Source organism: Raphanus sativus, chromosome 9 (assembly GCF_000801105.2).
Source record: "Raphanus sativus cultivar WK10039 chromosome 9, ASM80110v3, whole genome shotgun sequence".
Classification (NCBI taxonomy): domain Eukaryota; kingdom Viridiplantae; phylum Streptophyta; class Magnoliopsida; order Brassicales; family Brassicaceae; genus Raphanus; species Raphanus sativus.
In genome coordinates, this window is record NC_079519.1 from 36,807,846 (window position 1) to 36,820,221 (window position 12,376).

At 30.3% G+C, this 12,376-nt stretch overlaps 1 protein-coding gene across 2 annotated transcripts; it reads left to right on the top strand.

Moving 5' to 3' along the window:
* Positions 1–560: 560 nt before the first annotated feature.
* Positions 561–2,256, top strand: LOC108823881 (uncharacterized). Of its 2 annotated transcripts, XM_018597176.2 has the most exons (3): positions 561–904; positions 1,401–1,543; positions 1,644–2,256. In XM_018597176.2, exons 2-3 carry the CDS (start codon positions 1,463–1,465, stop codon positions 2,079–2,081), a joined length of 519 nt encoding a protein of 172 aa, XP_018452678.1. In that variant the 5' UTR covers positions 561–904; positions 1,401–1,462; the 3' UTR covers positions 2,082–2,256. The 2 variants fall into 2 exon arrangements, with proteins under 2 accessions (XP_018452678.1, XP_018452677.1); XM_018597175.2 differs by lacking the exon at positions 561–904 and having other exon boundaries at positions 1,265–1,543.
* The last annotated feature ends 10,120 nt before the right edge of the window (positions 2,257–12,376 follow it).

Sequence of the window (12,376 nt, forward strand, 5' to 3'; positions counted from 1 at the left end):
TTAGTCCGACTATCCCACCGCGTCTAACCGAAACTGGCAAGGAAGATCCTGGAGACCAAACGAAAACCATATTAAATCCGCTGTGACCGGGGCTCGAACTCGTGATGGCAGACACTTCAGCCGAAGTTCCTTTACCACCAAACCACGAGGCCCGGTTATTCACATTTATTTGACAATGTTTACAAACACAAGCGAGGATTTTACAAAACAAAAAGAAACTCTACCAAGTTCCGATTATTAGCTATTCATGATATATTAAGATGGTCACAAAATACACAATTTGAGACCAACAATAATAATAAAAAAAACATAAGTTATCGACTCAGAGACATATATAAACCTTAAGTCATGAATATTATTGTTATATTTTTAAATTATTTTGATAAATTTTGATCATGTTGATGTGCGGTGGATCTGAAATTGAATCTAATAGTTATCTCATCTGTCAAGCATGTATCTATGTCTACGACGACTGTAGACATCCATATATAGCTACATGTATAAATATGTAAATAAAATGAATCAAATGATATATATAGCATGGTTTTGCTGGAGCTGTCGGTGGAGGTGGTAAATGGCATGTCTCTTAGAAGAACCTTTGAAGGCTATGTTGGCTAAAGACTGTTGTTTATTCGGGCATGAGTTTGTAACAATTACTTAAACCCTTTTTATAAAATCATTTAGAGCACTTTTTTTGTAACACCTTTTTAAATTATTCTTTTTGTAACACATTATCATTTAGTACACATTCTTTGAAAACCAGTATATATAATTACGAAGAATGTGACTCATCAATTCAAATCTCTTCGCTAAGCTTCATGATCATCTGCTTGATTTCAAGCTCATTATTCTCTTCACTAACAGAAGCCTTTTAATGTTCTTCACCATAAAGCTTGTTAATCAGGTTAGTATTATAGTCCTCCTAATTATCATTTCTTAGTATGATATTGTTTGTTGTCATTTCTCCTTTAGTTTGTTGTATACAAGTCAATAGTTAAATTCACTTTGATTGAACACCTCTGTTGTTTATTCTCACCAAACTTGACATTAATTCTTACGATTAAAGCCATAAAAATCCATAAGAATGTGAGCGAATAATATTAAAGAAAAGACAAGATTGACATGCGTGTAAGGGAATGAACATGAACCACCAAATTGATTTTTGAAAGTACGATAATTTTTTTTTTTTTTTTTGGTCAATTGAAAGTACGATAAATGTGTGTGAGATTTTGTTGATATGAAAATATTTTTTCTGTGTAGAAAGAGAGAGAGAGAGAGAGAGAGAGAGAGAGAGATGATATTTTTGTACATGTGTGCTCAGATCTATAATATAAGTGGCTAAAAATTGCAGAATCTAAATCAAGTACCAGCTGACAAAAGTCAGTTTTTTTTTGTCACAGGTTATTACAAAGCGAAGTTCCAAGTTCGTTAATCTTCTTGAGATCTTGATATTCCTTGGAACATGGAGAACCCTCTTAATCCGTACGAAAAGCAGTACATGAAAATGGCTATTCTCAAACATGAAGAAACTTTCAAGCAACAGGTAACATAATTACTGATCATTAGTCGATTCTAATCTATTTAGCCAACGTCATATATATGAAAAAAGAAAATGAATATATGGTTTTTAAATGCATTTTCAGGTTAATGAACTTCATAGGCTATATGAAGTCCAGAAGATCTTGATGAAAAGCATGCAGATCAACAAGGGAACTAATATAAATTCAGGACTAGAAACTTTCAACAGAAGATTTGACCATGAGAATGACCGGCCGGCGAGAAGAGATTCCGGTGGTAATAATACAAAGATTATGGACGAGAGTGAGATCGAGCTAACGCTTGGACCTTCAAGTTACAGTGGTGAGTTGATGAGAATGAACAAGAAGTATAAGAAGAACTCTTTGCCAGAGATGATGGACGGAAATTTAAATTCCGGTCGCCGGAGTTTCTCATCTTCGTTTACGGGGTCAAGCAATAATAATCACGACAGTCTTGAAGAACAAGTAAGACACGAAAGATTGATTAAACATCAGAATCAGAAACAGCCATGGCTTCGAGCATTGACCTTGAATATTATTTAATAATAAATAATATTATTTAATAATAAATAATATTCATATCAACCAGTATATTCTGAAATAAATTTGTACTAGATTTTGACCCGCACGCCCGTGCGGATATGTTTTTATAAAATATTTTGTTTTTTATGTCAATATTAGAGTGGGACAAAGAACCTCAATCCAAAAAATCGAACCAGTCCCGATCCAAAAAGAAGTACCAAACCAAAACTGATATTGATTAAATATCAAAATTTTGGTATTTAGAGAAGTGAAACCGAATCCGATCCGAACGGAAGTATTTCAGATATTCGAATGTATTTGAAATAGATTTATATAATTATTTATATTAATTTTTAGATTTAATATATATAAAAATATCCAGAATATATATAGTATTTTTAAGTTGGTTTAAATAATTGAAAATATATTTAAATAGTCAAATGTAAATATCTAAAATAGTCAAAAGTATACTCAAAACACCAAATATACTTAAAATATTTATTGATTCTCTATCCAAATATTTAAATCAAACCAATTTATATATTAAGTTCAGGTATTCTAACATATGTAATTCAAATTTATATGTAATATATTACTTTGTTTATATATTTTGAGAAATTTAAAGTGTATAACAAAATTAAAAAAATAATTTAAATGAGTTAGCCGAACCCAAACAAACCCGCAAAGATCCGAATCGTATCCGAGGCAAATTTAGAAATATCCGAATGTGACTAAAATCTCTGACCCCATATCTGAAACCAAAACAAACCCAAACCAAACCCGATTGGATATCCGAACACCCACCTCTAACTCACAATCTATTTTTTTCCTTTAAAAACAGAGCAAACATATAATGAATAGTATATTATACGTACTATCATATAAATAATCACATATATTAAAATCAATTTTATTTCATTTTTAGAACGCTACTTTTGATTTTATATTTCTGATCAATAATATTTTATATATTATTTATATATAATTTATTTGTGATCATATTTTACCTTAAATTTTCTGAATTGATTTAAACTTTATTTTGGTTGCTTTCATATTTTAATTCGAAAAAATAGACTTGAATTTAATATATATATATATATATATATATATATATATTTACATACTAAAATGTAAACATTTTCTATATATGATTTTTTTTCTTATCATCTAGAATGTAGTTTAGACTATCATACAAAAATGTATTGTCAAATGCTAATAGTTGTAATTATATGTAAAAGCATAGTATATTTCATATTATTGTGTAGTATATATCTCTATTTATAATCTCACGTCATTTAATTATTGAGTAATATAACTTTTGAGTTACTTGTATTGTTCTCAAATGGCCTAAAAATTAATATCAAAATGGTAAGTGTATTAATGTTATGATCAAATCAGATTTATATAATAGTAGGGAAAACCTAATGGCAAGACATTACAACTAATATATTAAAATATCCTTTTATGTGCAAACATTAGTATTGAATAAGTAAATATTTTGATGGTTTCGTTTGTGTTTTTGAGAACATGCAGATTTTTTAATGAAACATAACGTGTGCAAGTTATTACCGTAGTGAGAATTAGATAAATTTGCAAACCAAGCCCACAATGAATTATTGGACTACAGAACGTCAATAGCGCGTATTAATTAGAAGCGAAGTAATGATTTGGAAATGTGATAAACGGCATAGTTTAAATCAAGTGGCATTGAGATGTAATTATTGAGGAAAAATCTGGGTTATTTTCTTTTTGTACTTCAGTTTTAATAGTTTAGATTTGCCCTTTTTCCAGTTTAGTAACTTTTATTTAGTGTTTTTTACCATGCCTCTTATCAGGTGATCTTTTTAATACATATCATGGTTTCTTCTTTGGTAGTTTTTCTTTGAAAAATAACTTCGTCAGTAGTTCTTTTCTAGGTTTCTTGTAAATAAAATCAATATAAATGTTTTACTTTGTTTAGGAAGATAAAAAATTATTATTTCTGAGTTCAACAGAAATGTGCATTGCCAGACTTTGTCATATTCAGATTATAATTGAACAATACTTGCATTCAACCCTGAGGTGAATTCCTCTAATTCACTTCACCTCTATACACCAATTAAACTACTACATAGGATTAATCAAAAAAAAGTAAAACTTAAAAAAAAAAGAAAAGGAAAATCGCTTTAAAAAAAAAGACGTCAATTAACTTAACGCCGTAGTCTGGCTGTTTCAACTTCTAACGCGGAGGCTTCTTCTCGATCCCTAAAAAAACAGAGATTGTGGATTTCAAACAGAAGTTCAAGATAGGTTTTGCATCGGTACTTTGCTACTCTCTTTTATCCTCTTTCAAATTCTAGAATTGATATTTTTTGATCAGGTCAATTTGTTAGAGCAATATAATTATTCTCAACTTTAATTATTGTTTGTTACATATCTCAGGATCATATAGTTTTTTAGAGTTGTTAAATTTTTTTGAATCACACATATGTATGATCATAATAATAGGAGAAAAACAATAGGAATAGAGGAGGTTACGGATGCTTTGTTGCTTACTTTGCCAGTGTTTGTTTTTGACTTTCTAAAAGGGAAGAATATTTTCTGTTCGATGACAGATCAGTGAACGCTTCTGTGTTTTTCAACTTTTATACCTTTAATAAATGATTATATGTAGACTACAAAACTGTGTTTGTTGTGTTTAATGTCTGAAATCTAAGATTCTTAAACTTGTTATATTATTCAAACTTATTTAACTATTCAGTTTTGAAAGGAAAAAAAAACTATACTAGGTTGACAAATTGGAACTAATATACTAAATTGTAGTTATTGATACTTTTACGTCTTAGGAATACATTGTTCTTGGACACAGTCTGGCCGTGAGAAGGCATTAAATTGATGTCGTTTATGACTGAATAAGGTCAGATCGTGATAATTTTTGTATGTCTAAGTGGTTACTTTCTCCAACTTTAATTTTCTTATTAGAATTGTATAATAATCTTATAATAGTCTTTTTTGACTTCTTCCTCCTTGTTATCACACTTCTTCTTCACACTTCCGTTTCTTGCACATCAAGTTTCTTCTTCTTCCTCCTTCTTTGTATTTTGTTCTCTGTTATTCTTCTTTGTTCTTCTTCTTGGGCACTTCTTCGTAGATCCACTTCGTTTGTAGTTTTAATCAAAGTAACAAAAACTTATTTTTTACCTTGATGCTCTTCTTCTTCTTCTCCATCTCCTTCCTCGTTTGATAATTTTTCCAAAAGTACAAAATCTATTCTGGTTCAGGTCATGGATGAACATGGTTTGATTTGGTTTGGAGAGGAGAAATCGAAATATGATTTGAAAGTATATAATCAGAGACTCAATTTGACAAACCCTTGTACTCCTGTAAGAGTAAGCGATGAAGAGAAGAGTCGATGGACTACGGCGTTAATTTAATTGACGTCTTTTTTTTAAGCGATTGTCCTTTTTTTTTTCTTTAAGTTTTACTTTTTTTTGACTAATCCTATGTGGCAATTTAATTGGTGTATAGAGGTGAAGTGAATTAGAGGAGTTCACCTCAGGGGTGAATACAAGTATTGTTCATTATAATTATATCTACCAAAAGTTAGATCTTTACATTCTACTAGATCGTTTTCCGCGCTACGCGCGGATAATTTCTATTTAAATTTTACTAATAATCTTGTTGCTAATTTCTATTTAAATTTTACTAATAATCTTGTTGCGTTAAAATAAAATATTGTAAAATTTTCTTGTGTTTGTAAACTATCTAGTGTGGAAAATTTAGTATAAGAGGAGAGACATATTTGTTTTTTTGTTGTTTAAATATTGCATACAATTTTATCTTACAATGCCGATGACTTAACAATCGTTTTGGAATTAAACTATTCTTAAAACATCTAGTAAAATACGTGTACTATCATAAAGCTAAAATACAAATATGCATACTAATATATTAATAGTTTTTATATATTAAAATATTTTGAATGACAGTTTAAATTTTTTATTGCATATCGCAAAAATACTTTTATATTATAGTAATCTCAACAAAAAAAGATCTTAACATTTCTAGAATTAATGCATGTATATTAAAGAAAAGAATGTTTTTTAAAAATATATTAACATGGTCAAAACACTAAACCCTAACTCCTAAAATCTAAACTTTAAATTCTTGGGTAAATCCTAATCTTAAACTCTAAATCAAAACAGTAAACACTAAATCTTAAAAACAATTAAAGGTTTAATGTTTTTGATTTAAGGTATAAGATTTATCTAAGAGTTCAATTTATCCAAGAATTTATGGTGTATAAAGATATATATGTAAACAGAAACAGAAATAAATATATTTTTTTATCTTTTTGCTACAAGCATTAAAATATATTTTTTGTTTTTGTAGCTTATATATACTACTATTTTCTTTTATTTTTTGAAAGCAGAAACAGAGACAAATCTTAAAATTTATTAAGGTATAATTAATTATTTACAACATTTAAGTTAATTGCTTCTCAAATATAATAAAAGGCTTGCAAGCGTTTACAATACTAATACCCCAATGGATAACAAATGGGAGATATTATGTGAAATCACAAATTGTACAATAGATTTTTTAGTAAAAAGGGACAACGAATAAAACCAAAAGCAACCAAATGAGGTTTTATTCCATCTCCAATTTTCAGACATGGCACTCTCTTTTATTGTTTTTCACTCTTCGTCAGAGTAAGAACATGTAGACAACACTGTCGTGAATCAACGACTTCTGGATCTGTGTAACACATTCACATATCCGCATTAGGTTCATGTTCTCCTACTTCATCAAACTCATATATTCAAAAAACACTGCATAATTGAACTGTAAAACTCGGCCACAATTAGTATCAGGCATGAGTTCAGAAACAACTATAACAACACATGACTGACGTACACCAAACACTTGGCTGCTTCCGCATCAAATTGCTCAAAGATAAAGAGAGACATAAAGAGTTATACAGATGATAAAACTTTCTTACCGTCCAACCTCTATCCCGAGCTTAATTTCTGGAAAATAAAACAGAAGCTAACGTCAACAAATGTCTATCTCAAAACAAATATCATTAGTCGTGACAAACTCATTGTCTCTCAGTCGTGTACCAATTAATACCTAATTAACAAATAAAGTTGATATTCAACAAATACGGGTTTACTAACCAAGTGATTTAAATAGAAACTCAGTTAGTCTAGTGGTGACTTGTAAAACACTGATGACAAAAGCAATCACTTCACACAGAATCTAAGTGGAACCAATGCGCCAATGGTTTGTGATAAAGGATTGAAATATTACCTCTTTGAAATGTGTGAGCTTGAAATGTTTTGTTCCCAATCTCTGTCCACCTGACCTGATCACAGCCTTCACCATTTTTTTTAGAAACCTGGAGCAGAAAACATAAACACTGAGCTTGGAAACAGTGTTCAAGGTTTACACTTACAGGAAAGCTTAGTATCTCTAGAATCAACTTTGTTGGTGTTACCTCAGAATCAATCCGGTCGGCCATATGACCTGTCTTTGCAAAAGAATTAATAGGCATTAAAACTATTGCACCACCACAGCTTGTAGTTAAAACCGAATGGAACAAAAAAAAAACATAAAGTCAGATAGTCATCTTTCTTTATATGAGGAAAGACGCCATCTCCAGTATGCACCATCCATAGAAACCAGAGTATATCTTTGAGACATTCCACATCTATATATATCTTCACATATAGCAAGCTCCTCGTGACCATATAGATAGCTGTAATAGAAATATCAAAACCCTGGTGATAAAAATTAGTTTAGAATGTTATACCACTGAGTGAACTAACAGTTGATTGCAGAATGCTACTTACCTGAGACAAATTTTAGAGAAGAGTTTCTTAATGTCCTCTCTTGTGAGCTCAGTGCCAATGCGGCATAGTAAAATGAATCAATTATCAGTAGCTTCATTCTCCATTCTTCTTCGAGCTGATCTTTGTTTATTCAAATATCATTCTGCTCATCGTCTGAGAGAGCTCCTCGATTTAAAATCTCCCCTTGAATGCCTAAAGGTTTGTAATCATGTTTCCAGCAATCTTCATGTCTATAAACTGAGCTACCAAAGATTTCTCAAGACAATAAGAAGCTAAACCATCAAACCTGTTCTTTTGTGCCAGATCTATCTAAAACCAGTATCAATATATACAATTATTTCAAAGCATGATGATCAGAGGATATGACACCATGCTGTATGCTTGAGACCTAAAACAATGTTCATATTTATCTGTTTAAGAGCATTCACGAGGAGAGGAACTTACACAATGGAACCGGATTTCAAAGATGGCCGGTAGTGATTGACACGTCCCACGGGTATGAAACCAAAGATCACGGAATTCTGGACACAAAAATATAATTTATATAAGTTGTAACACAGATCAGAAACCCATCTACGATATTACAATAACAAAGAGACAAACTTTTCTCCGCAGATGATGTCGGTAATAGTCAACTACTCTAGCTAAATTGGATTCAAAGATCAGAACTTTCAAACATGAGAAATCGATCTACTGGAATTCACATAAACTGAGAACATATTAACACCACCAGTTAACACACACAATCCAGCGAACAATTATATTGGAGATATGTGAGATCAAAGATATATTTACCTTTTCATTAAGGAAAAGAAGCATGACTCCCATGAATTCACCTCCTTTCTTGATGTTGCGTGAGTCATATAGAACCGGAGGAGACGACCTACTATGGTCTGAGTTGTACGACGAAGCCGGGGGAGTCGAAAACTGATGAACGGACATTTGGATAAGAGTATAAGAGTAAAGTGATCAATTTGTGGAAGATGGAGATTTGCTCGGTTTAAGATGACGGATATATAATGAGGATTCAGAGATGAAACGAATCATAACCATTTATGATGAATTGATTAAAAAGGGGAACATGAAAAGTCTGCCGGAGATAATCAGATAACGAAAAGACAAAGGAGAAGAAATGTGAGTTTCCAGGCTGTCTGAAGCGATGCAGGAAACCTTTGGTTAACTTCTACGACGTCGTCTGAAAACTTAAAAAAAATTCAAGTATGACCCACATATTTCTGACGTGGCAGAAAGAAAGACTCTTATTGGTCAAATTTTTTTGTCGACGTGGACAGCTTCCCCTTTGATCTTATTCCCCTTTTAATATAGTTAGATTATTATTAGTAATAAATGAACAAAAGAGAAGATACAAAAGGGGCCAATGATAAAGTGGTTATGGGACAAGAACATGCACTTCCTACTCGCATGTTCCCTTCAGACTTCAAGCATCACCTACTTCCTCTGATTTAGTTCTGATAATTATATTAAAATTTCCAAATTAAATAAACTAATTATACTATTGTTCTGATACATGACCCCAAAATCATGTATGAGAACATTATCCGCTTTAGAATCCGAAGTTCGCTGTATCTAACTATCTATGATATATTCTCAGAAGCTCCGCAGGTAAAGTTTATCTTACATATCTCAACTGCATGTACTATGCTTGGTCGTTCCGGTTTTCGGGTCGAGTTTAGGCTGGTTTTTTTCGGATCCAGATTTTTCGGGTCCTAGACATTTAAAACCAATATAGGTATTTCTAAATTTTTGGTCAGAGATCGTGTTGGTTCTTCTCAGATTCGGGTCGGTTTGGGTCTATAAATAAAATACGTATTAAATATCCATAATATTTTGGATTTGGGTCGGGTTCGTGTACTAGATCTAAAAATAAGAAATACGCAAATTTCATCAAATTTAGTCAAAATATGTCATGTATATCTAAAATTTTATAAAATATTTTAAAATAAACTATTTAAATTAAAATAAAGCATTTTTAAAATTTAAATTTAACATGTGAAGCTTCATATTACTTAAAAATATTAGAAAAATAATAACACAAATTATTAACAAAAAAATATTTCAACTAAATCATAAAATAAAAATATAGAAAAGAGAACACAACGAAACATAGCTTTGGATATTCATGTTTTTAAGTCGGGTATGAACAAGTTCTTAGCGGGTCGGATCTATTCGAGTGGGTTATTTTCGGGTCCAAATCTATTCGGATCGTTTCTTTTTGGTTCCAGTTTTTTTGGGTAGAATTTTTTTGGATCCAATAGGTATTTACAAATTTTCTGGTCGGTTCTAGTTCATGTATTTTTGGGTCGAAAATGTTCGAAACCTCTTTGACCACAATCCTTGGTCAGAGAACGATGCAACTGTGGATTGAAACGAACTTATCATATTTTTTGTTTTTTTTTCTCAAAATCTATGATTAACAAACCCTACGAAAATATTGAGTTTTTCAGTAAATAGTCTAAATACTGAAGTTTATACTATCTTTAGTGTTGTTTATCAAATTTTAACCACTTTATACATTTATATTAATGTATGCTAAATTATTTTGATGATATGTGGGCATCATTTTTAAATTTTAACAACTAATTTGATAAAAATTCATATAATGCCTAAATAAATAGATTAACTACTATAAAATCTCAATTCTCTAAAGAAACAACGGAGACATCAAAATTTCCAAACATCTTTGACCATCATCATATGTCAGTCCACAATGTTACTATGCATTAAACAATATTTTCAATTTTTTAAAAATTTTTTTGTCAAAATCAATGGGTTAACACTTACGAAAATATTGAGTTTTCGGTAAATACTTTATATACTGAATTTTAAACTCTTTAGTGTTGTTTAAAACTTTCTATCCACATTTGAAATTTATATTAATATATGCTATACTTTTTTAATGGTACATGGGCATTGTTTGTAATTTTTTAACAATTAATCGATTAAGATTTCATATACTCCCTAACAAGGTGGAATAACCACTATGAAATCTATATTCTATAGAATAAAAGGAGATAACAAATGTTCCAAACCTTTTTGACCTTCATCCTTGGCCAGAGAGCGATGCAACTGTGAATTGAATCGAACTTGTCATATTTTTTTGTTTTTTTTTAAATCTGTGAGTTAACCCCCTACGAAAATATTGCATTTTTCAGTAAAGAGTCTAAATTTTGGAGGTTATACTCTTTAGTGTTGTTTATAAATTTTAATCACTTTCTACATTTATATTAATGTATGCTTAACTTTTTTCATGATACATGGACAACATTTTTAAATATTAACAATTAATTTAATAAAAAGTCATATAATGTCTAAATCAATGGACTATCCACTATGAAATATCAATTTTCTAGCAACAAAGACATTAAAAGTTCCAAAACTTTTTTGACCATCATTCTATGTCAGTGCACGATGTTACTATGTATTAAACAAAATTTTCAGATTTTTTAATTTTTTTTCAAAATCTATGGGTTAACTCCTATAAAAATAATGAGTTTTTGGTAAATGCTCTATGTACTGAAGTTTAAACTCTTTAGTGTTGTTTAAAATTTTATAACCACATTCTACATTTATATTAATGTTTTCTAATTTTTAACAATTAGTCTATTAAGACTTCATATATTCCCTAAAACGGTGGAATACCCACTATGAAATCTCTATTCTCTAGAAAAATGGAGACAACAAATGTTTCAAACCTCTTTGACCACAATATTTTGTCGGAGAATTATGCAATTGTGGATCAGAACGAACTTATCCTATTTTTTGATTTTTTTTTTAAATCTGTGAGTTAACTCCTAAGAAAATATTGAATTTTCCGTAAAGAGTCTAAATACTGAAGCTTATACTCTTTAGTGTTGTTTAAAATTTTAACCACTTTCTACGTTTATATTAGTGTATGCTAAACATTTTTCATGATACATGGGCATCATTTTTAAATTTTAACAATCAATTTAAAAAAAAAATCATGTAATGCCTAAATCAATGGACTAACCACTATGATCTCAATTCTCTAGAGAAAGGAGACATCAAAGATTCCAAACCTCTTTGACCATCATCATATGTCATTGCACAATGTTACTATGCATTAAACAAGATTTACATATTTTTTAATTGTTTCTCAAAATCTATGGGTATCCTTGAAAAATATTGAGTTTTCGGTAAATGTTCTATATACTGAAGTTCAGACTCTTTAATGTTGTTTAAAACTTTCTAACCACATTCAACATTAACATTAATATATGCTAAAATAAAATTAATAGTACATGGGCATCACTTCTAACTTTTGAACAATTAATCTATTAAGATTTCATATACTCCCTAACACGGCGGAATAACCACTATGAAATTTTCATTCTATAGAAAAACAGTGACAACAAAGGTTGTAAACCTCTTTGACCACCATCCTTGGTCAGAGAACGATCCAACTGGGGATTGAAACGAACTTGTCATATTTAAAAAAAAAAT